This window comes from Mastigoproctus giganteus, chromosome 3 (assembly GCF_048544385.1).
Source record: "Mastigoproctus giganteus isolate SK-2022 chromosome 3, ASM4854438v1, whole genome shotgun sequence".
NCBI classification, from domain to species: domain Eukaryota; kingdom Metazoa; phylum Arthropoda; class Arachnida; order Uropygi; family Thelyphonidae; genus Mastigoproctus; species Mastigoproctus giganteus.
The window spans coordinates 71660768-71687321 of record NC_143577.1 but is presented as its reverse complement, the minus strand read 5'-3'; the positions used below and the strand labels follow the sequence as shown (position 1 = coordinate 71687321).

Here is a 26554-nt window from a genome sequence, read left to right as displayed (position 1 = left end):
CTTTTATCCATTGTAGCAACTTACCCTTAATACCATTCTGCTCCAATTTGTACAATAGTCTTCCATGCGCAACGGTGTCAAAAGCTTTCCTGAAATCCAAATATACGATATCAAAATTATTTTTTGCATCCAGTTCCTTTGTAACCACATCATAATATCCTATTAAATATTTCAGACAAGACTTTCCCTTAACAAACCCATGCTGTGTCTGAATTATTGCTGCAGTCTTGTCTAGATGATCCTGCAATGCATCTTTAACCAGTGACTCCATTATTTTACCTGGAACAGAAGTTAAACTAACTGGTCTGTAATTACTCATGTCACCCTTCAATCCCCCTTTGTGAATTGGGGATACACTTGCACATCTCCAGTCCGTGGGGACCTCCCCTCAGTCCAAGGATGCTCTCATATTTATGACTAAGGGTTTGCTTAGTTGCTTTGCCTCCTCCTTTAATATAACTGGATAAATTCCATCCACCCCGGTGCCTTTCTTATGTTTAACTTCAACAATTTCTCCTCCACTTTGTTCTCAGTTAATACAAAATCATTAAGCACCCTGCTACAATTTGATAACCTTCTACCATTTTCAAACCTTAATAACTCCTCATGTGTGAATTTAGATGCAAAATACTCATTCAGTTTGTTTGCTATCTGAGCAGGATCATCAACAGTCGAACCATCAATATCAAGTGGACTAATCAGATTCATCCCCTTCCTTTTAGAGTTTATATAAGTAAAGAAATCCTTGCTGTTTTTCTTAGCATCTTTTGCCAAAGATTTCTCGTAATCTGCCTTCGCCTGCCTAACCTCCTTTCTGACCTGATTACAGACTAGCTTATATCTGCCACAGGCTTCTGAGTCATGTCCTAACAAACACCAGATGTCAGACACAACTATAAATCTGTTTCTAGGCCTTCAAGGAGACAGGTGAAATATCAGAAGTGGTGTTGCCAAGGATTTGTTGTTTCTGATTTTTATAATATCGATGAAGGGATAGAGGACATGTCAGAATTTGCAAATGATGTATTTTGGAAAAGTTGTTCCCTGAACTGTGTAAACACACAACTAGGAGAGCCCATGGTGTCCTGTTGATGATTTATCAAAAAATATCCTGTAGAAGAATATAATCTCTACTGTATAAGACAAATGTTAGAACAAAGTTGTAATAATGTGTCCAAATATGGAGACTTCATCTTAAAGACATTGAGCTTTTTGAAAAGTCCAAAGACAAGCATCAGCAAAAGGGGAACCATACAAGGAAAGAATTTATGTGGGCTACAAAGCTTGGAAAGGTAAGTCTTTATAAGTCTCAAGGTAAGCTTTATAAGCCTTATAAGCCTCAATCAGGCACCTGATTGAGGCTTATAAGGCTCTGAAGGGGGGGGGGGGCGCTAGTAAAATGAATGAAAATGGCATCCTCACTGTTATAAAGAATTCCAGAACTAAGGGCCATATTCACATTACAGAGGAAGAGGCTTAGACTATACCATGAGAAGTTTTCTTTCAGCTAGTGAGTTGTTGATTACTGGAACATGTTACAGATAGTACAGGCTGACAATTTGAAGAAATTCAAAGGTGTACTGGAGAGTTACCTATGGGAGGAGGGAAGAGCATAATTTTTATTCTCTTATTTAGCTTTTTTTTTGCCAGTGCTGCAAAAGCCTAGAGGACATTTACATAGAAGAGTTTTCCATGGAGACCAGCAGTTGTCATTAAGGCTAAAGGTTTCTGTGCATAGCATTAGTTTTCCTATAAATAAAAGTTCTTTATAGATATGTAAGTGTCCAGATATTGATGGTAGAGCAGTGCATTCTGTTATTCACCCTTAATTTGTTCCTTAAAAAAGGAACAAAGGAAAGGACAATAAATAACAACATGACAAATGGTGGCATAACTGAAAGTAAAAGACTTATAACAGCAAATAAAACAGATATTCCTGTAGTGCTTTTATAAATAAATTAAAAATAGTTATGTGCATTACATATCTCATACCATTATAAAGCAGTTTTTTACAATAATTATCTCTTCTGTTTTTAAAGGAATTCCAAGATAACTAACAGTATTAACTGCATCCTCTTTACCATGTTATGCAATCTAATTTTATTTTTACCATTTATTCATACATTAAAACCTGATTAATTTGAAGTTCAAGGAAAACATATATTTCAATTTAAATGGGTTTAATAAAAGATAAGCTAGCTAAACAAGATAAATGACACCAAGACAGACATTTTTAGTCAGAGCCTGTATTAATACCACAGAGAAATTATATTAAGTGTTTCATTTCTTCTTCCATTATTAGAGAGGTCATGACTTGGCATACGTTTTTTTTTTTTTTTTTTTATAGTTGTTGGCGCATCGGCTTCTGTGGCCATATTGCACCTCCCAAGGTTTTTGCAGTACTTTGATCCAAGCCCGAGGCGGGAATCGAACCCGCGACCTTTGGGTTGCCGGGCAGGTACTTTACCCACTCGGCTAGCCCGGTCGGCCTTGGCATACGTGAGCTGACAAGCTGTAACACTAAAGTATATACTATGTCATTTATTATGCTTGACTATATAAAAATTAAGAAGAGAATACTTCTAACTTTGTATATCAGCTGCTGTTTAATTCTTAAATAGCAATCTATGCGGCAACATTTCTCTCTTTTGGCATGAAATTCTATTGTCAATTAAGCTAAATAAGTCATGCAGAATTTGTGTAAGCTAGTGATCAGTTTTACTAGTTATAAAACCTTACATTAGTTACATAGAATTAAATCTATATTTTGTGTACATAAAAAAAAAAAATGCTATTTATGGAAGAGAGTAACCATGAAAGCTGACTGAAAGAAAAGACGGCAAGTAACTATACACTAAAGTAAAACGTAAAAAAAAAAAAAAAAAAAAAATTCAAATAAAGATGTCTCTGGAAAAAAGCTGTACTTCCTTTTCCATGCCAAGGCTATTTACTCTGTGTAAATCAGAATACATCATCTTTCGTGTGTTGGCTAGTCAACAAATAAAACATCAAGAGTACCCTTTTTTATAAAAAGGAAATAAATAGCTGTATTGGGATATATAATAAGCATATAACAAATATTACTTTTAATTACAATTATCTTATCAATTACAAATTCTTCAGACAGATTTATTCAGCTTCGTGAATTAACAATGTAAGATTTATTCCTTTTCAAAAATAAGATAGCAAGTTGCCTCCTCCTCCCAAAGGGGAAAAACAATTTTCCCCCTGGGAACTTTCCTCTCATTCCCAATTATTAACGTGCTGAACTAAGAGACAAAAGATAAATATTTTATCGCATGCCCCATGTTTAAACTGGACAAGCTGAATGCTCCACAAATCTGTGTGTTTCATTAGTTTATTTCAGTTAATAAATCAGTGACTTTAAGTACAAAAAAGACATAGATACATAACCAATTCACATAACCAATGTAATAAAACATAACCAATTCACAAAACCAATGTAGAATTTTGCAATTATATCCAAACATACATTTTACCAGTTGTGCTCCCAATGAGCATTTTCTATTTCTCTTTCACTATCAGCTGTTCTAAAGTCACCAGTTCATAGAGGTGCTGTAAAACCAGCTTACATAGCTGTAAATGGCAAGAGCAGTTCATATTAAGTTATGCTGTTAGTGAATAAGCAATAACATTAAAAGAAAAGACTACAGGAAACTAATGGGGTCTCTTTCTCTGTATAGATTGCAAGCCTTAACCAGCAAATAAGATCTCAAGATATGAATAGAATATGTTCTCTTTAGCAGGTATATACAATTATAATAAACAACATGGTGATTATTTCAATATGCAGCAAAAAAAATAAATAAATAAAATAACTTTAGTAACTTTCATTGTTGTGTGAGAAATTACTGAATTTCTATGCAGTATATTATTAAAAGCAAAATGTCTTGTGATAAAGACTGTACAAACTTTGCGTTTTTTCCTGAAGTTTTTTTTTTTTTAATCCTCCAATGTAGTTGTATTTTACTTCTGAAGAACATTCACTGTAAGTGCATATACATACAATGACAAAAAAAAAAAAAAAGGTACAGCTCTTGGGCTGTACATTTTTTTTTTCCAGTGCTAAGTTCTCTTAGCACTGGAAAAAAACACAATTCACTTCATAAATCCTTACACTTTTTTGATTCTCATTCCTATTCTTAGTTTTATTTTCAGTTCTGCAAGCTTTTCAAGTCTTGCAATTTTTTCAGATAAGTGGTAAGAGTTTACAGTGAAATCCTGTATGTTCATTACTGAGTTTTTGATTATTCCTATGTCAATTCCTGCAGCCCTTCTCTATACGGCATGCAGTTCTTGAAGAAGTGGATAAAATCCAATAAGTTAGGGTTAACGTATACTGTATAATAATATTATTTATTATACAGGAATGGATTTTAATTACAGCCCTTTCAATTGTTTTATAACAATATTTAACTTTAGTTAGTGTCGGCAACCTTTTCAAGTAGACAAGATATTCACAAGTGATGGGACTCAGATGACTTCAAGTTTCATCTAACGCGGGTAGCAAAACCAGGACCGCTTCAAATTCAAAGGAACAAAAAACATCTGTTTCGATTTACACAAACAACAATGGGCCCAACACCAAACCCTGGGGGACCCACTAATAACATTACTCCACGTAGAGCAGACCATTTATTGCAGAAAGCAGTAATAAATGGACACAGCTCTATGTGGGCTAACGTTAACATTAGCATTAGTAGAGGCATATGATGCAAGAAAGCAAGCTTATGCAGCATCAGCCAAAAAAAAAAACAAAACACACTTCCATTTCACCCCTCAGTTCATTTGAAATACCTATCCAGCTGAGCCTTAAATTTATTTAAACTATCAACTTCCACAACGAGGAATGTAAGTCTGTTCCACCAACCAACTACCCGCTGGCTAAAGGCAAATTTCTGAACATCTATTCTACATCTGTCTTTCCTCAATCTGAATTTATGCCCTCTCAGGTGATTATTCTGAGCAACAGGAAGAATCCCATTGGCATTGAGCATGCTCAAACCATTCAAGGCTTCATACACCTCTATCAGATCACCTCACCAGTGCCTAGTCTCCAGACACTGTAATTTGCAAAACTTAAGCCTTTCTTCATAAGAGCAACCTTCTGTTCCATTCATCAATCTTGTTGCCCTTCTCTGTACTCGTTCCAGCAGCTCTACATTCTTCTTGAAATGAGACCTCAGGTCCTGTATACAGTACTCAAGGTGTGGCCTGACCATTGCCTTATACAAGGGAATAATCACCTCCTTATCCCTGCTAGAAAAATTCCTGTATATCATTGACAATACACCATGAGCTACTCTTCCAGCCCATCTGCACTGCTAAGAGAACTGTAGACTAGACTGCCGAATAGAACTGTAGAATAAGCTTAATCTGGTATAACTTGTTTGCAGCCTGCCTGTGCCACGAGTGCCACTGGGAGGCCAATTTCTTTCATATTAATTGTGTGTAGTCTGTATAGGGAACTAACAGGAGAGAATTAAAAAGGATCACTGATTTGGCTGCAGTCTTCAAATCATTTCCTAAGATCCAAATTTGGCCAGGGATCCAGCAAGACTGGAGGAGGACTAAGGTCTGCAATGAGGTGAAAGAATCGGTATATATAACAAATTTTTTGTGGTGGATGGTTTCTATGTGATCCAAGGCTAGCTCAACCGAGTGCAGCTATGCAGTGAATACATTGCATTCATGGAAGATCTGTTCAGATATCATGGTGTTTGGGAAGACAGCTGCAGAGGGAAACTGAAACATGATGACCTATGTAGTGTTCTTTCACTTGACTACCGAAATTAATCTAAATATTTCATAGTCATTCCTTTTTAGAGGAAAATTTTCTAGAGAGAATGACAACTTCAGGGAACAGTCACTTAGAATATGCCGTATTAGTATAATAATTGACTAAATGATGCAAGGAAGTTGATTTTTTTTTTTAAATTTGATTAAAAATCAAAATAAAACACATTGAAAAAATTTATTTCACTAACACTTTCCCCATTGCCAAAAAGAGACTAATTCCAGTTAGATGTGTGTATTTTCAAACACAATTTGATATTTTGACATTTTCTTAGAACTAAAGTACAATGTTTTGTGATATCAGTCAGATATCACAAAACATTAAAGTACAATTCTCTATTAAAAATTTAAATTATGGAATACTCAATATGCACAAGGCCAAATATATATAGTAGCATCATAAATTTCCTTTCAATGATATATACACATTATTCAACAACTGATTAAAAGACAAGTAAAAACCTAAAAATAATATCTGATGCATAAAACATGAAGTTTTATAAATGCCATTTATACCTGTGGATCATCATCTGCAATTACAGCACCATCAGTTTGAGATTTTAATAACAGGTCCATTACATCATTGGCATCAGGCAAAAACTGCAATTAATAAAAATAAATAAATAAACTTAGTATGCAGCCACTACATATAAATTCTTTTAAATATATTTTACCAAAGATGAGGGTGGGGGGGGGGAGTGTAGAAACAAATGATAAATAAAATGGTTACTGGTGAAGTATATAGCTAATTCACCTGTTCCACCGAATTCAAAGAAATCCACTTTATATAAGGGGATTACTTTGAAGGAGAAAGCTTTAACTAATAATGATACTCCTGTTGAAATTTTCGGCATTTTAAAATTCCTTTTCAGATACTTGATTTTTGATTTGGTAGTTGTTGGCGCATCGGCTTCTGTGGCCATATTGCACCTCCCAAGGTTTTTGCAGTACATTGATCCAAGCCCGAGGCGGGAATCGAACCCGCGACCTTTGGGTTGCCGGGCAGGTACTTTACCCACTCGGCTAGCCCGGTCGGCCCCTTTTCAGATACCCTTCGTTACACACATGATATTTTCTTTATTGTTATCCACACTAAATACTGTTTCCCTTCCACTGAATTTTTTTCAACAAAGAGCAGGAAGTTGGAGAAAAAAATCTGGTGAATAAGATGGATCATCGTTGTGAATGACCTTTCTTGCTAAAAACTGATTCATTGTAAGTTGTAGGTTACCATTAAAGAATCCATTAAGTTTGTCAAAGATATCTTCTTCTGTGTCACAAAAACTATTAACTATTTCAAAATTTCCAAATAAGTCTGTCTGATCATGAAGATCAAACACTTAATAAATTTTGAACAAAACATTTCACTAATATCAAAGAAAAAAACCAATTCTGTTTTAATTTTACCATGCATGCATTCTCAACTTTCAGGGAATGAGGCGCTTTATATTTCTTTAGCTAACTTTAAACATTTTTCCTACTGTGTAAATAAAGTTAATATAATAATCATTCAAGAAACCAAAATTACTCATCTCTTTGTAACAATTCAAAGACTGGTTCTAGACCACTGGTCATTTAGGATAAATGAGCAAAATATGTTTCTATTAAAGGACAGCAAATGATTTTCTATAGAGATAAAAAAATATATATATATTAATTAATTTAAAAAAAAGGAAGTTTATAACAATTTTTTTTCAGTTTCAGAAACTGAAATTGTGATACAGTCACTTTCAAAAATGTGATTTAATTATTACTTTTAATTAAATTCAACTCTGAAAAGGCCACTGTATATGTATATGAAAATGAAGGCTGCTTCAGCTTTAAGGGTACATGTATATAGTGATGGATACTTATTTCCTAAATTGAATTTACTTTCAAAATTTTAAAAGTAAATTCAATACCTATTTTGAATTTCAGCAGGATATTATTTTTACTTTGCATGTCTATTTGACTTAGAAAATAAATAGCAATGGCAGCTTTCACCTTTATGAAAAAACATTTACAAATGCTAGATAAAGTTATTTTGACCACTCACTACTCTAAATATAATGAACTATTTCCACTGCAGGTAAGTCCCAACTTCTAGCAAAATTTGATGTTAATTTTTTGTTCTAACAAATGGTCACTTATTTTTTACTATGCAAAAAACGAATAGGCACCAGTTTACTGTCTGGTAGTTTATTCCAATTCTACCAAAAATATGGTTAATGAATGATGAAAAATGTCATAACATGTCTGCAAATGATGTACCAACTCTGTGAAGCCACATAATGAATCCAAACCTATTCACCAAATATCGACTACAGACAATAAATATTATTACTTTAAGGTGTTTCTTGCATTTGATGGCATAGACTGCAAAAAAGTACATTTTAACAATAATTATGACATACACTTTATGTTAAGTCTACGCCTTAAAAACAAATCCATTAAGATAATCACTCTTTAGGGCGTCACAATGTTACAGGTTTAACAGTATATACAGTACCAGGGTGGTCCGAATAGCGAAAGGTTGAGAGACAGTGACTGAAATTGTGCTGTATCACTAAGCTACTGAATACTCATTAAGCTACTTTCAGAGGCCATATTCCCAATGCCTAGCTAAAATGGAGACACATGCCAACAAAGTAGACCCCAACATGTGCCAGTTGAAATAGTGGTGCAGCCTGAGCCTCAGTGAACAATGAGGTAGCAGTACTTCTTTCAATTATACTTTACAGACTGCTGCAATAATCAGAAAGCATTAAATGCTCCAGCCAAAACCTGTCTTTATGAGATAGCATTTTGTTATAGGGAGGTAAAAATTATATATAAATCTCTTTGAAATTCAAGGGTAACAGACAAAGTATATATAATTATGTACACATATTTAATATGATGTAACATAATGTCACATATACACATACACAGTGGACAGAAATCATGGGATACCTACCTAGTAATGGGGAGGCCCACCTTTTCCCCAGGATAAGGTCAGTCACATAGCAAGGCATTGAGTCCACTAGTTCACGAAAGTGTTCCAGAGGTATTTCCATCCATGCTTGCTGCACCACTGTCCATAATTCTGTCGCATTCCTGGGTGGAGGATCCAAAATTTGAATGGACCTTCCCACAGCATCCCAAAAGTGCTGCACAGAATTCATGTCCGGTGAATGGGGAGGCCATTCCATGGTAGTAATATTTGCAGATTGCTCTTCTAACTATGTTCTAGTCACCATGGCTCTGTGGGTGCATGATGACCATGAAGGGATGCAGATGGTCTGCAAGGATCGACACACAACCTGGATTGTTCAGAGATGCTTCTAGATGTATCAGACGTCCCAACGTGTGCCAGTTGAACGTGCCCCAGATCATCACTGACCGTCCACCTGCCCGAACAGTTCCTTGTTGACATAACGGTGCATAGCTTTGTGCACTTTCCACCAGATATGCACCCTCCCGTCCGCTCGAAATAACTGGAAACAGAACTCATCAGACTAGGAGACCTGTCACCAATCATCCAAGGTCCAGTGCTGATGTTATTTTGTCCAGTTGAGGCGTAGAATCCTGTGTCGTGGTGTTAGCAATGGAACTCTGGTGGGTCGGCGGCTCCCATAACCTACTGTGGCTAATGATTGCCTGATGGTCTTGGTGGAGACGTTCCTGGCACTTTCCTCGTTGAAGTCTGAAGTGATTTGTGCCACTATCACTCTCCAGTTGGCTGAAACAATGCGAGAAGATGGATGTCAGTGGCCACGTTCATCCACCACCACCGCCTTTCTCCGCCCACAGCGCTGTCCATGATGAGATGTTATTCCAGAAATGGTATATTCCCAATACATTCTTGATACTGTTGAACAGTGACTGCAATTTTTGTACCACCTCCATGATAGGGTGACCCATGCATTGGGTACCCACTATCATCCCTATTTCAAAGGATGTTAACTCATGATGTTTACCCACAATGACATCGAATTACCATCTATGTGAATGCAGTATACTTATATGCCTGCTAGCGGTGGGTTTGCCCACTAGGGGGTGAGACGGATGACAGCGTCACATTGCCCAGGTATCCAAAGAATTCTGTCCTTTCGGTGTATATTTATTATTTTCTATATTATATTTTTATTAAGTGAGATAAATCAAAATAAGGAGAAGATATTATATTTGCTTATAGAATCAAAATATTTTTATTAATAAAGAAGTGTTATGTCTAACTGCAAATAATGTATTTTCTTGAATGCATTAAATACTTGAATAAGCTAGCTGAAACAATGTGAGAAGACAGATGTCGATGGCCATGTTCATCCACCACCACCTTTCTCCCCCCCACAGTGCTGTCCGTGATGAGATGTTATTCCAGAAATGGCGTATACCCAATAAACTCTTGATACTGTCGAACAGTGACAGTGCAATTTTTACCCCACTTTTTTTAAGACCCAAAAAATGTATGGGGGGGGGGGGCACTTCAAACTTGTTAACTGGCTTATTTGTCGGCTTGGAGATTTCTTGCACTGAATTTGAATAACATTAGCAGCTGATAATATCAGCTCACTAAGAATGCATACTGCTTAGTACTGCTTCTCATGTCACATTCCTCCAAGGCTGGACCACGAGTTCAGAAACATCAAATATATTGATAAATACCATTTATTTCAGTAAATTGAAGCTGTAACATCTTTCTGAAAATATCCTGTATATTTCCAAAAATATACAGACTCAATGAAAAATAGTAAGAGTATTGTGTGATTATTTCCAAATGAACAAAAATAGACAGTTTGACAGATGAGGTTTATATTTTTTAAAGAAATAGATATATAAATAGACAACCAATGGGTCTAAGCGAAGGGGAAAACCCAGTTTAAGGCAGGATATGCATGGCTATAATATGAAATATAGTACAGCAGCATTATAGAAAAAAAGTACAAAAAACTACATTAACTATAGTTTTGATAAACTACAGTTAATGTCACTAATAGTTAATAATATTTATATTTTTTTTTCGCTTTTTTCTTGAAATGAAAAATAAGTGGCACAGTTAAATATAAGTTTAAATTAATTTAGTTAAAATACTGGAAATTGCACAAACTTTAGAAACAGCTAAAAAATTTCTGTTCCTCTAAAGGTAAAGGAAATAACTTGACAGAAATAAAATATATATAAAGTTTGTGGCAAACTATGCAATAAGAACTATAATGTTGGTATAAATGGTTTGCACTAATAACAGAACATAATTACCACACAACTGCAGCTGTGTTTAGCAATTCATCTTTCTTCCTTCCATAGGGTATGCATGCCAGGGGCAAAAGCTGATGATGCTGTAGAGCAGATATCATTTTTTAGGGCCACAAAGGGTGACGTTGGCACTAATGACATTAAGAGTAGGAGATCTGTGGACTTGCTTAACAAGTACAGGTCAATGTTGAAAAAAGTCACAAATTAGAGTTAAATTTGAAAGTGTATGCAATTCTGCCAAGACATGATAGGAGGGAGTATATGATGAGAGCCTTGTCAATCAATTCGGCCCTGGACAGATTGTACAAGTCTCGTGGGGTAGAATTTTTCTCAGCGTGGTATGTGCTTGTTAACAGGAGACATTATTTCTACAGGGATGGAATACACTTAAATAGAAAGAGTGCAAGAATATTTGCTGATGCTATTGAGGAACATTAGGCATTTCAGAAAATCGCTAGCTTGGGGGATCCACAGACTAATAGATTAACAGTAGCCACAGGAAGAGGTGAAAGTGATTCTTGCACTGCTTCTATTGGAATGAACAGCAGCCTGGAAAGTGAGGTGCTGATGATTTCAAGGACTGCTGGGAGTCAATCATGGAACAAGGAAATATATGGGTTGTGTTAGGGTAACTAAGAGTAAGAATAGGTGCATGTTTACTTCCATGTATATCAATGCTAGAAGTATAGTATAAATTTGATGAATTTGAACTAAAAATATAAATAAATTTAATGAATTTGAGGCGCTGGTGAAGACACCAAAGGCAGATAATGTTGGGATGTCAGAGACATAGTGTAACACAGAGATAGGGAATGCAGAATTGGAATTTGGAGAGTACAATCTGTACAGAAAGAATGGAAAGGGTGGAGGGGTCATGCTGTTTGTTAGTTAAGAAACATAACACCGAAGGAAGTGCATCCAGTTGATACGGGTGACAGTGCAGTGTTGAGTCAGTTTGGTGTGACATAAAAACTGGGAAAGCAAAATTGAGAATAGGAGTGTGTTGAAGGCCTAATGACTCTGATGAGTACAACAAACAGTTGGGGGGGGGGAGTAAATCAGATTGTCTTATAATGGGGGATTTTAACTTCCCAGATATAGACTGGAACTTGTGAGTTGGTCACTCACACAGCAGCAAGACTTTTGTCGATTTATTGGATGATAGTTGTCTACAGCAGCATATTCAAGAGGAAACCAGAGGGAGTAGTTTTTGCTTTCATAAAGGTGACTACAATGGTCTCAGACAGCTTTTAAATTCTATACAGTGGGACTAATGATGTTACCAACAGCAATTTCTAAATGGGAAGCTGTTGTTGTTGTTTGGTTTTTAGGAGCATTAGCAACTAAGACCATATTGCTCCGGAATATGCGGTGGTCATTCCCTGACCTTTCCGCATCCGCCGTATTTGGTGGTGATGGGCTCTAACCCCGGTCTAATCAAGAAGCATGTGCTACACACTGCTGCTCCTTCCCACCTGGCTACGGGGGCGCCTTAAATGGGAAGCATTCAAGGAATTAATCTTGGAAGTTACTACGCTTTTCATACCAACTAAGAAATACTGTTCAGCTTTTAGGCCCAAATGGATGTCAGATGAATTAATGAGACTTGTGGCATAAAATAAAAATGCACGAGATGCATATAAATTACAGGAGACACAGATGCCTATGGTAGATATAAGATAGTCTGTAATCGAGTCACAAAGGAGGTTATGCAAGCAAAGCAGATTACGAGAAATTTTGGCAAAGGATGCAAAGAAAAACAGTGAAGACCTCTTTATTTATATCAAGTCTAGAAAAAAAGGGATGAATCAGATTGGTCAACTTGATATCAATGGTTTGATTGTTGATAATTCTGCTCAAGTAGCTAACAAACTGAATGAGTATTTTGCATCTACATTCATATATGAGGAATTCGGTAGGGAAGTGGAGGCCAGAAGCTTATCAAACTCTAACAGGGAGTAAAATGATTTTATAATAACTGAGAGCAAAGTGGCGGTGTAAATGCTGAAGTTAAACATAAGGAAGGCACATGGGGTGGACGGGATCTATCCAGTTATATTAAAAGAGGGAGCAAAGGAAGTAAGCAGGCCCTTAGTCATGATTATGAGGATATCCTTGGAGTCAAGGGAGATCCCCACTGACTGGAGATGTGCAAGTGTATACCAAATTCACAAAGGGGGATCAAAGAGAGACACAAGTAATTACAGACCTGTTATTTTAACTTCTGTTCTGGGGAAAATAATGGAGTCACTGATTAAAGAAGCACTGCAGGATCACCTAGACAAGGCTGTGTCTGAATTATAACATGAGTTTGTTAAGGGGAAGTCTTGTCTGACCAATTTGATTGGATACTATGATGTGGTCAGAAAGGAACTGGATGAAAAAAATAATTTTGATACTGTATACTTGGATTTTAGGAAAGCGTTTGATACTGTTGCACATGAAAGACTACTGTACAAGCTGGAGCAGTGGTGTTAAGGGCAAATTACTAGAATGGATAAAAGGATGGTCGAGTGGGAGAAGACAGAGTAATAATCAATGGACATTGCTCTTCATGGACTAATGGTATTAGAGGAGTTCCCCAGGAGTCCGTGTTGGGCACATTGTTGTTTTCTGTATTTATTAATGATATTGATGAAGGTTTATCAAGCTTAATTTCCAAGTTTGCAAATGATACGCTACTGCAACAGGATCTAGAAAAGTTCGATAGATGGGCTGAGAGGTGGCAACTGAGGTTTAATGTTGACAAATGCAAAATACTTATGGGTAGCAGTAACCCAAGAGAAACACAACTGTGTGGTACTACCCTTATGATAGTGGAGAATAAAAAAGACCTGGGTGGAATTGTGCAGTCAGATATGAAGTTTTCTGAGAAGTACAGACATGATGCAAGAGTAGCTCATGGGGTCTTGTCAGTGATATATAGAAATTTTGGTAGCAGAGATAAGCAGGTGATTATCCCCTTGAATAAGGCAATTACCAGGCCACACCTTGAACACTGCATACAGGTCTCGAGGCCTCATTTCAGAAGGATGTAGAGTTGCTGGAAAAAGTGAAGAGAAGGGCAATGAGATTGGTGAATGGAACAAAGGGTTGCTCTTACAAAGAAAGGTGTAAGGTCTACAATTTGCAGTGTCTGGAAACTAGGCACCTGTGATGGGATCTGACGGGATTCTTCCTCTTGCCAGATTAATTGCCTGAGAGGACATAAATTCAAATTGAGGAAAGACAGCTTTAGAACAGATATGCAGAAATTTGCCTCTAGTAGTCAGTAGTTGGTTGATTGCTGGAACAAACTTCCACCTGTCACTGTGTAAGCTGACAGCTTAAATAAATTCAAGGCTGAACTAGACAAACTTTTGGTGTGAATGGATGGGTGAAATGGGAAGGTTTTTTTTTTTTTTTTTTTGGCTGACACTATATAAGCTTGCTTTCTTGCATCATATGCCTCTTCTAATGCTAATGGTCATCTCCTGCATTCTCCCCCTTCCCATATTGGGTGGCTGATCCTACCAGAATAACTCATGTGAAGAAAACCAACTGCTTCCTCTGCCTGAGATCAGCTGACTACAGCCCTGAAGAATTCCTCCAGTCACAGACAAGAATTTAACCTAGACCTCTCCAAACGAGTGCAGGTGGGGACTATAATGGCGACTAAGCTGCCACAGAGGACAGTCTATAGTTTACAATTCTTTATATTAAATATATTAATATTTACTTAACCTTTTCTCTTCCTACAGCTAAGCCTATAAGGCTTACACATTCAATTGTTTTGCCTCTTAAAATCCGAAGTTCTGGACTGGTAGCATTTTGAATAATGTACTTGAGACATGGTATAAATCTATAATGGGAAAAACAAAAAAAAAATTTAAATGTGTGATCAACGTGACTCTTAATATAATCATTTATATAACTCAACAAAAAAAATAAAACTGACAGATGACCCCATAATTCCACATAATAAAACCTATTAGTCTGGCAATAAAAGTAAAAACAATCTATTCATTAATATTAATGCACAAGTAGTGCAAAAAAAATCACTTATGTTAATGCAGTAGAGTCTTTTTTAAAAGTGGTGAAGGACTAATAGCGACTTGAATAATAAAAAAATTGAACAAAATGGAATGAACATACTGTATACATTCATTTACTTTATGTTATTAAAGTGGCTGTTCACTGATCAGTAATATGAAGCCATGTATTACCAAATCACTTTATTAAATATCAAACTAAGCAACAAATTGCACCCTTTAGAAGCCAATAACAATTTACATATAACTGTCACCCAGTTTCCAGTTCGAGATACAGTAATGCTGAACTGTAATTATAATTAAAGACATCCTAGCATCATGCACTGTCTCTATATTGAAGGTGAGCAATAGGCAAATTATCATCTATCATATGCTAAATGGTAGTAGTAGTAGTAGCAGCACTCCCCATCTGGTCATGTATATCATCTAACCATGTGTATCTTCTTCCTTTCACTTTCCTTTGTATTTCCTCAGCAAAACTACTTGTGGAACATTGTTTCTTGTGCTGTTGAATCTGTCCAATATATGACAATTTTTAGGTTTATGAGAAGCCTAAATTTTCTGAGAATATTTTGATACCTGACCACTGAACCTCTATATACACTGTGCTGCCACTTTATTAGGTACACCCTTGCTGTACACACAAATGGTTTGTCCCACAACGTTGCAAGTCATGTGACCACAGTTGAGGATATAAATGCAGCAGAACAACCTTTCTAGTATCAGTTAAGAGTACAAACTGTAACAAGAACGGAGAAAAGGAGTGATCTAACGGACTTCGAACGTGGCATGGTAGTAGGTGCGAGACATGCTGGACAAAGCATCTCTGAAACGGCAGTTCTCCTGAACTTTTCACGCATCACAGTTTCAAGGGTGTATCGATGTTGCAATGAAGAGAAAACATCCTCTCAATGGCACTTCTGTGGAAGAAAATCGCTTGTTGATGAGAGAGGTCAGAGGAGGATGGCTAGAATTGTGCAAGCAAACAGACAGGCCACAATGTCGCACATCACGTCAGAATACAACCTTGGCGTGCAGAAAAAAATATTACAGCGGACCACTAGTCACACTTTGTCACGAATGGGCTACAACAGCCGACGGCCTTTGTTATCAATAAAGAACAAGAGAGCATGCCTCCTGTGAGCACAGCAACACCAGCACTGGACTATCAAGGATTGGAAAACAGTTGCTTGGTCTGACAAGTCGAAGTTCCTGGCGCATCATGTTGATGGTAGGCTCAGAAATTGGCGAAAACAATTGGTGTCATGTCTGACGACTGCTGTGCAAGGTTGTGGGGGCAGTGTTATGGTGTGGGGAATGTTTTCTTAGCACACACTGGGTCCATTGATACCCATAGATTCACTTCTGGATGCCACATCGTACCTAAACATCGTTGCTGACAAAGTGCATCCGTTCATGTTTGCCAGTTTATCCTCAGTCAGATGGTTACTTCCAGCAGGATAATGCGCCGGTGCACAGTACCCGAATCACTACGGAATGGTTCCAGGAACATGATGATGACTTCTTTTCTTTGCTGCAGTGGCCCATTCAATCCACAGATCTCAATCCTATTGAACAGCTTTGGGATGAGCTGGAAAGGGCTGTTCGCTCGTGACCTACAGCTCCGTCGAATCTCAAGAAACTGCGTGATACACTCATGTCTGCATAGTACTCCATTCCTCCACAACGTTTTCAGCATCTTGTTCAATCCATACGTAGAGAATTCAGGCTGTTTTGAAGGCTAAAGGAGGTGTACCTAATAAAGTGGCAACAGAATGTAAGCACTATTTTTTATAGTTAATTCTTTGTTTACATCCAATTCTTTCTACAATCTCAGCTTTAATGATTTTACACTTTAAGGTAAAAATCCATCCACTTTACACAAAATGCAGTAAAAAGATCATCAGCTCTATTTACTGCATTTTGCAGTTGAAGAAATAAGTTTAAACTTCAGCTGCAAGCAAAGTCATAGTATACTTTTATTTTAATAAAGGTGGCTCATGCAACCTCAGTTTTTCTCTATATTTTTCTCATTTTATTCATATCAGTGATGAGTTCTTAGACAATACAGATGAATTTCTACATTTTTAATGCTGTTTCCACTGGTTGTTACATTTATTCCAGAAGTTAATGTCTTTTCTTGCAAATACAAATTTGGTTTTAAATGTATTAATTTTATATCTTTATATCTCATCTCATTACTTTTAATATTATGATCACAGATCAATTTTTGTAAATCCTCTTTAGTATTTTCAAGCATGGCTGCATTATCTGCATATAAAAGAATATTCAATATTATACTATTATACACAATTCCTTCTTTCCAAGGCATATTTCTTAATACCTTCAGAATAAAGGTTTAAATAATAATGGAAAGAGAATACTCTGATCTGACAGCATGATAATCTGAAGTTCATCTTTTAATTGACCACTGATTTTAACAAAAAATTAATCAACTTTCTGTAACAGAGTATTTAGACTACTGTACTATATGTTAAACACAAACACAGAGCCAAACTCCTCTAAAAACTTTCCTGTAATGAAATTCTTTCTATCGTAAAATTTTCTGATGAACCACGGTTTTCAAAAAAATTAAATGTAATTTTACCTCCATATAAATTAAATAACACTTCTCCATAATAAAGTTTTCAGGCAGGGCCTTGCTTGTTGAAAGCTTACTTATTTTACTTATTATCTTAGCAGTATGCTAAATATGACTGAATATGAAAAAAAGTAGTGTTGTACCATTAAGGTTATGACATCAGCATTTCCACTGGTACTTTTTGGACACTGCACTTTACTAGCATGAGATGCCAATGGAGAATGGCATCAAAAACATGACTTTCAAAATATACTGATGTAGCCTAATAAGAATTTAGTGGCTTAGTTTGATACAGTACAATTTGTCAATGTTTCTCAGCCGTTTGTCATTTTGGGTACCCTTGTGCTATATGTATTGTAGTTAAAAAGGTAACATTGAGGCAATCCTACAGAGTGAGTCATTAAATTTAATGGGTTTGTTTTTAATTCTGAAGCAAAAAAAAAAAAAAATCTTGCAGCACCCTGATTAAGAATAACTGGTGCAGGCAGTTGTGATCTATGCTGTGCAGTTGAAATTAGCAGTGTAAATGTCTCCAAGTCATTTCCTGTACAACGCCTGAGCATGTGGAGTTTGATAGACAGCTGCTAACCAACATAAGTTGTGGGAAAGTTTTCTTCACTACATTAACTGTTTAGAAGTGGGTACTATATGACAAAGTTGCCAGGGAGTGCTGTCCAATCTTTGTTAAATCTCTTGTGTTAATTTAACATTGTAATCAGTTCCTAGTTGATCTGGAGAAGTAAATACATCAACATACCATTAAAAAATGCTTGAGTCTCAATGATAAGTTTTAGACAAAGATGATATATGGTTTGAAGAGAAAGATATTGCAGCAAAATTCAGTATTCCATAAAGCAATTTATGAACAGTTTTAAAAAATAGAAATCTGATTCTGGAATAAGCAAATCTAGGAACTCTGAATGAGAAACAGGCATGAGATTCAGGTTTGGATCCATCTGTATATAAAAAGCAATAATCTGAAAATTGTGCCTTATAAGCAGCATGCAGCTGTTTATAGTTTATATGAGAGGAAGGTCTGTTTGCTCCAAAAGTGGAAGGAGAAGTTGCATGAAGGCTGTCTGATTATCCATGATTGCTTTGTCAGTGGCTTTATATTATCCAGGTTAAGCTCTCTACCGAGGTTTTTTAATCTCACACTTGCAGGTTTATTGATTCTTTGTTGTTGTTGATATTGTTGTTCCCATTCAGATGTAAAAAGAGTTTTCTGTAGGGTGTGACCTGGTAAGAATTTTATTTTAGCTGCATAAGAAAGTAATTGATTTTGTCTTCTAATTTGCAAAGGAGGTTCTTGGGGCCTCAGCATACAGGCGAGGTACAGGAAACTCCAAGGGCTAATCGGAGTGCGCAGTGATGTACCAGGTCGAGCCATCTCAGTGCACTAGGTCTTGCCGAGTCTTAGACTGAAGCACCATAGTCTAGTTTAGACCAAATGAGTAGGCAATGTAAACATAGTAGTATTGTTCTGTCTTCTCCCCAGGATATAGCAGTAAGATCTTTAAGATATTCATTTTCTTCAGACAGTGGACTCTTGTGTGACTGATTTGCTCTAGAAAAATAAATTTTTTGTCAAAAATAAGTCCTGAGAAATGGACACTATTTTTAACTGGGATGATCTGTTCTTTCAGCCTGAGTTCAGGATGGATCAGGATGGAGATTCCTTTTTCTGTAGAAATGTATATATTTGGTCTTTTGTCCCAAAATTCTATATCCATTTCTTTCTGTCCATTTTATGACTCTGTTTATGGCTACTTGTAATTGTTGTTCTGTAGTCTTCATATGCTGCACTTGATAAGAAATGCTGAAATCATCAGCATAAACAGTTGTAAAGATGTTGTTTGGGATCTATTCTATTATTGTGCTAAAGTAGACTGCAAAAAGTTTGGCACTTAGTACAGATCCTTGAGAGACCCCTTCTTCCTGACAGCATGTTTTGGAAAGTGTATTTTTCAGTCAAACTTGGAACGTCCGATTCTTAAGGAAATTGTATATGTAGAGGGGCAGGTGTCCTCTAAGGCCAAGTTGATGTAATCTTCTAAGTATACCATAGTGCCACGTGGTATCATAAGCCTTTTTGATATCAAAATTAACCATGACTTGATGTTGTTTTCTGAGAAAAGTGTTTCTTACTTGATTTTCCAGTTGTATAAGTACATCTAAGGTACAGCAATTTTTTCAAAAGCCATATTGTACGGGGTTGAGAAGATCATTATTTTAAAGATACCATGTTAGCCTACTTTTGATCATTTAAGATCTTGCCTAAGCAGCTAGTCAAAGTTACGGGACGATAGTTCTGTGGGTCTGATAGGTATTGTCCCTGTTTTGGGAACACTAGTACTATTGCATGGTGCCATTTGTCTGCAAAAGAATTTTCAAGGTATATCTTGTTGAATAGATCTAACAGGACTAATTGGGATTTTTCATCTAATTGTTGTATCATTGCTAATGTATTTCATCAGGACCGACTGCACTGTGTTTGGCCTGTACCAGCATCTTTTTTAGTTCTGCTACTGTGAGCGGTAAGTTGTATTGTTTGCATTGATTGCTGGAAAAGTTTAGTTTTATTTTTTGAGCCATATTCTTGTATGTTTTTAAAGTGGTCAAGTATGCACAATTAGCAGATGTATTGGAAAAATTTTCACCAAGCACATTAACAATATCTAAGGTATTTGTAACCAACTGTCCTTTCCAATTTAGCAATGTAGAGGGGTTTATTTGAGAATTGTTTGTCATCTTTCTGATCTTTTTCCAGATAAGTGGGGCTGATGTGGAAATGGTTATAGTGGATGCAAATTTCATCCAAGTTGCTTTTTGCTGATTTTTTGCACTTTAGCTGACCTTAGCTCTGGCTCTCTTGAATTGTATCAGATTGTCTGTTGTTGGATTTTTGTGAGAGAGGTTCCAGGCTCTATTTCTCTCTTTGAACTTCCTGGCACTCTTTGTTCTACCATGGTTTTGGATATATTCTAACGTTAGATGTTTTACGTATTGTGTTTTCCGCAGCTTGAAGAATATTATCTGTAATATAAGCCACTGATACTTGTATTGATTCTTGTTTAATAATGTTGCAGTCTAACTTGGCTAGTGTCCTGATTGTTTCCCAATCTGCATCATATATTTTCCATCTGGGGTGCCTACTGGCTTGGCATGGCATTTTCTTCATGATTTTCAAAAATATGGGGTAGTGGTTGCTGCTCAATGGAGTCATCGGGAACAGCATTGGGGAACAGACTGATAAGTCTATTGCAGAACTGTTTTTTGATGGAAGGCTGAAATGTGTGTGCGCCGTCATTCAAAATAATTAGATTGTTCTCAACTACTAATTTTTCAATTTGCTTACCCTTCTGGTCTATTTTGGGATCGTCCCATAGTGGGTGATGTCCATTTAGGTGACCTAAAATGCAGAACGAAGGTGGTAGTTGAGCGTTCAGCTCTTCGAAATCTTTCAATCGGAATTCTTGATTAGGGGGTAGATATATTGAGACTATGGTAATATTGAAGCCTATTGGTAGATGGGTTGCTATTGCTTCTAATGGTGTGTTCAATGATATCTTTTGGGAAGTTACATGTCTGTTGACTAATACTGTGACTCCTCCTTGCGTTGTTCCATCTGTTATGCATCCTTTCTATAGGTGGTATAATTTTTCATTATACTGTTGTCCTGTGGTTTTAAATAGGTTTCTTGTAGGCAGATGCAGATGCTTAGTGGATGGTACTGGGTAATGAGGTCTATAACATCATTAATATTTGAGCGAAACCTCAACAGTTCCACTGGATAATCTTATATGTCATTTGGGGGTTGGATGGTCCCTAAGATTGTTTCCTTGGGGCTGTTTTTGCTTAGTCTGCCTTGGTTTTCTCTTTCTTTGAAAATTATAGTCTACCAGTATCCATTTCCTCTTCAGCAAAAATTTTGGGAACTGGTTCTTCTCTGTAGTTTCTTACCTCTATGTCCATTTGTTCTGCTATCTTTTTTCCTGTACTACCTATCCTTTCTTTCTTTATTTTTCTTATTACACTTTCTGCATTACCTGGTGAGAAAAATAAAGGTGTGTCGATCACTTTTTCTTGTTTTTGTGATGGAGATGGTTTGTAAAACTCACGAACCCATTCTGAGATGGATTCTCCTGGGGGAATTGTAACATCTGTTTGTGTACCACATTTTGAATTAGGCAGTTTCACTTCTGGAGTCTTTTTGATTGTGGTAACCTGTGCATAAGAAGGTTTATTCGCCATGTTTATTGCAATCACCTTTTTAGCTTCTTGATATGAAACTCCATTTTCTGCTTTGTATTTTTGTATTCTTTTTTCTTTCTTCCAAATTTCACACTCTCTTGAGTATGCAGTATGTTTCCCTTTACAATTTACACATTTATGGTTTCCAGCTGTGCAAATAGAAGTGGTATATTCTTGAGAACCACAGTTTTCACAGGCTAATTTTCCTTTACATACAGTCTGCTAGTGACCAAATTTCTGACAGTTGAAACAGCAGAGAGGATTTGGGATATAGGGTCTTATATTGTAATGTAGGTTTCCTGCTTTTACGGATCTGAGTGGCTTCAATGTGTTAAAAGTGAGTATCAGATTCCTGGTGGGGGTGATTATCCTTTCTTTTTTAACTGTAATTCTTTTAACACTGATGACTCCTTGTTCCTGAAGTGCAATTTGAATTTCCTCTTCAGGCACATTTAGAAGGTCCCATTCCATAACGACATCTTTTGAGGTATTTAATGTATTGTGTGGGGATACCGTTACTGGTATTCCTGCATTTGCAGTTGTCATTTTTAATAATCTTTTGGAGTGTTTAGGATTGCTGTTTATACCAAAATATCACCTGATTTTAATCTTTTAATGTTTTCTGGTGGGGCGACATAACTCTCAAGCGTCTTTTGTATGAGAAAGGGTGACAATTGGCCTACCACTTTCTCAGTGTTTGAAAGTATAATAATATATTATGTTGGAGAAATTAAAGCTTTAACGTCAGTTTTTAATCTCTTTGAGATTAAATCGAGTCATTTCTATTGCCTTTTCTGGTTGCCTTAGGAGTATCTCCAAAAGAACTTGATTCCTCATATCTTGGATCAGTTCTATTGACCCAGAGAATTCCCGGGTATTGGAGTAAGGTCACTATTTCATCCTGGAAGGGAGAGCTTTCCCCCTTCAGGTTGCCAGCCCTGCCATGTGGAGGCAGGAGCAGTGCCACACTGTGACCACGCACTAGAAGGTTAGTAATTAAGATATATACAAGAAAAGAAAAGGAAAACAGAAGGTTGCTTTCCTTCTTAATCTAGTAAAGTTGATTTCTTTACTTTCGGTTATTTAATTGTGTGTGAATAAATACTTTAAATAAGGAAACGATTTCTACTTCCAGAAAGAGTGCAAATTCAGAGCAAAATCACTTGATCACAGAATCGCTTGGCACCTGGGGCCTTTAAACAAAGGTAGCGCAAGAGTTTTTGCAAGTATTATTGAGGATACCTTAAAGGTTCAGGGAAACTGCTAGTATGGGGGGACAAGGGTAATAATAGATTCGTGTTTATCTGATAATATTGGTCAAAGTAATGCTTGCACATAACTCAAGAATTGTTGTTTGTTACCGTAACAGAACATATTAGCAAGATGTTCTGAAGGCAGAAACGTTCCAAATGAGAGGGTTGTTAATGCCAGGGAAGCAAGCTTATATAACTTTAAGGGTGTGTCAGGGTAGTTAACTATACAAGAACACTAAGTCTTAATTGTTTATACAGTAATGTCAGAAGTGTTGCCAATAAAATGAGTGAATTCGAACTGCTGGTTAGGACAAGTAATGCTGACATGATAGGGCTTACGAAAACGTGGTGCCACCCAGAGATAGGGAATGACGACTTTCAGTAGAGTATGTATAATGTATTTAGGAAGGATAGGGCAGATAGAAGGACTGATGGGGTCATGCTTCTTATCAAAAACAGCCCGAGCACTGCAAAAGTTTTTGCGGATTCGGACATTTCGCATGCTAGGGAGGGAGTAATCTACAGGTAAGGTGATTGTGAAAATTATGATGAGAGTCTCTACATGCAAATGAAATGGGCAAGTAAGCATCAATGTCCTACTATGGGTGATTTTAATTTGCCTCTAATTGATTGGAGCAAATGGGAAGAAAACTCCACATGGGGGACAAAATTTTTAAATCAACTAGATTATTGTTATTTATATCAACATGTCAGGGAGAATACTAGGGAAAGAATATGCTAGACCTTATCATCACCCACAAATGACACAGAAGCCTTGAAAAACTTTAAATAAGTTTTTCAAGGCTTCTGTATACCATTAAGAAAATACTCAATGAGTAGGATTCCAAGTTGGATGAATAATTAAGTTGCCAGATTACTTGAGTAGAAAAATACGGCTTGGAAAAGTTACAGAGAAATAAAAAGTACTGAAGCCTATAATAGCTGCAAATTGATCTGTAATAGTGACACAGAAAAGGTTAGGCTGGCAAAGGCAGATTATGAGAAATCACTGGCAAAGAGCGGGGATAAGGAATTCTTCACATATACAAATGCAAAGAGAGGGACAAACCAGACCGGACCCTTTTAACGTCAGTTTTTAATGTAATGGACATGGGATAGTATTAAATACTACAGCTGAAGTTTGAGATGAACTCAACAGTTACTTTGCATCGACATTTACAGAAGAAAAAGCCTTTGTGTCAATGAGAAATTATGGGAGTGAATTTGAAAAAAAAATATGCAATTAATGATGTTGAAATTTCGCATTTGTTTAATGAAAAAAACTTTCCAGCCTACAAGCCAATAAGGCTTCTGGGATTGATGGCATATACCCTCAATCTTAAGGGAGGTGGCAAGTGAGTACATTGAACCATTGAGGCTAATTACGAGAAAATCACTGGACTCGAGTGATTCTATTGGATTGGAAAAGTGCCAATGTATCTCCAGTACATAAGGGCCGTTTTAAGAGTGAAGTGGGAAATTACCGGCCGGTCAGTCTAACTTCAGTAGTACGGAAAATCATGGAGACAATGATCAAGGGTGGAATTTGGGATTATATAGACAGAATTGGAATTTTGGATACTCAGCATAGTTTTGTAAAGGGAAACTCATATTTAACTAATCTGGTTAGCTATTTTGACAGGATCACTCAAGACCTGGACTTAGGGAATAATTTTGACACTGTTTATTTGGATTTCAGCAAAGTATTTGGCTCAGTTCCACATGAGTGGTTACTTTATACACTGGAACAGGTTGGAATTATAGGGAAAATTCTTAGATGGATAGCTGGGTTGGTTCAGAGCAGGAGGCAGAGGGTTGTGATAAATGGTTCTTCCTCAGATTGGGATTATGTAAGAAGTGTAATTCCCCAAGGATCATATTAGGACCACTGTTGTTTTTGATTTTCATAAATGACATCGATGAAGGAATAGGGGGTGTGATGTCTAAATTTGCAGAATATGTAAAAGATTGGTAGAGTAGTCAATGATCACCGCCAAGCAGAGCTTTTTCACGGTGACCTAGATATGGGATGGTCAGAAAGATTTCAGCTATGCTTTAATCCAGCAAAGTGGAAGGTATTACACCTGGGGAACAGTAACCCCAAAATAACTTATACACTTGGTGGAGTTCAATTAAAGCCAGTAGTGGAGGAAAGGGACTTGAGTGTTATTATACAGTCAAATATGAAGTTATCCGAGCATTTTAGACAGGCTGCAATAAAGGCCCATGGTGTCCTATCGATGATTTATTGAACAATTGCTAGTAGAGATAAGGACATCATAATCCTATTATATAAGGCTACACTTAGATGTTTAGACTGGATTGCAGGAAGTTTTATTTTATCCAGCAAGTTATAAATTACTGGAATAAGTTACCTACATGGGTGATAGAGGTTGATATTTTGGGGAAATTCAAAGGTCTTCTGGATATATGGGCATATTTTGTCCATATACCCGGGTATATGGGCGAAAGACTAATTGAACCATCTAGTAGCTGGTTCCCTCAGGACAGCTGGTGCTCGAGGGAATCAGCCTTATCTGGTAAAGCAAATGATTAAAGGCTTTGGGGCCAAAACAACCTCTATCTATTCTCAAACTTTATATGGATGAAATGTCCAGCTTGCTTAACTCGAAGCCCAGACGAAAGGATGTGAGTGCGCAGTGGGCCACTTTTGGTAAGCAGAACTGGTGCCGTGGGATGAACCAAAAGCCTAAGGGAGGAGGGAAACGCATAGGTTGTCTTTTTTCTATTTTTTTAAAGACATCTTTTTCTTATTATTATTAATTTTATTTTATTTATTGATTATTATTTTTTTTCTCCTCGGCTGATGCAGTATAAGCCATAGGCTTCCTTGCACATGTGGCCATTTCTAATACTAATACTAGTGATTTTATTTATATAAAAAGTTTCAGTCGGGCTGGGATAAAAATCGGCTCAGGTGGGGTTAGGTATGGATAATGAATTTATCCATACCCAGTGGGTAATGGGTTAAGCGAAGGAAGCTTTTATTCTTGCATAATATTACTGTCCACTGCTTACTCTACCGAATTAACATTAGTGACTGAGTTAGTATCATTTAGAAAGTGATGTCCTTTCCGTCTCTCAGTATGAACGATGTAACGTTTTATTCTCACCCCGCTACTTATTCTACCGAATTAACATTAGTGACTGAGTTAGCATCATTAGAGCCATTTAGGAAGTGATGTCATTTGCAACATTTCCATAAGAAAATTTTGTTACCAATTGGTTTTGCTTTCCGAAAATGTAGTAGGTGCCACCAAAGATATTTTCACATCAAAAACCATCTGCAGCTGGCAGCTCATAGTTGTGGATGGTTGGAAGAAAGCTGTCATATGCCCTTAGATGTCAGTGGGCTGTTTGAG

General features: G+C 36.7%; 1 protein-coding gene across 1 annotated transcript in view; it reads right to left on the bottom strand.

Annotated features, from left to right (window-relative positions):
* The window catches only part of Karybeta3 (karyopherin beta 3), a 328330-nt gene that overhangs the window by 99974 nt on the left and 201802 nt on the right, over positions 1 to 26554 (bottom strand). Inside the window, exons 15-16 of the mRNA XM_090369326.1 lie at positions 14755 to 14872; positions 6334 to 6417 (exon numbers count right to left, since the gene is read on the bottom strand). Coding sequence (XP_090225452.1) covers positions 6334 to 6417; positions 14755 to 14872 — 202 coding nt within the window. The remainder of the gene's footprint in view (positions 1 to 6333; positions 6418 to 14754; positions 14873 to 26554) is intronic.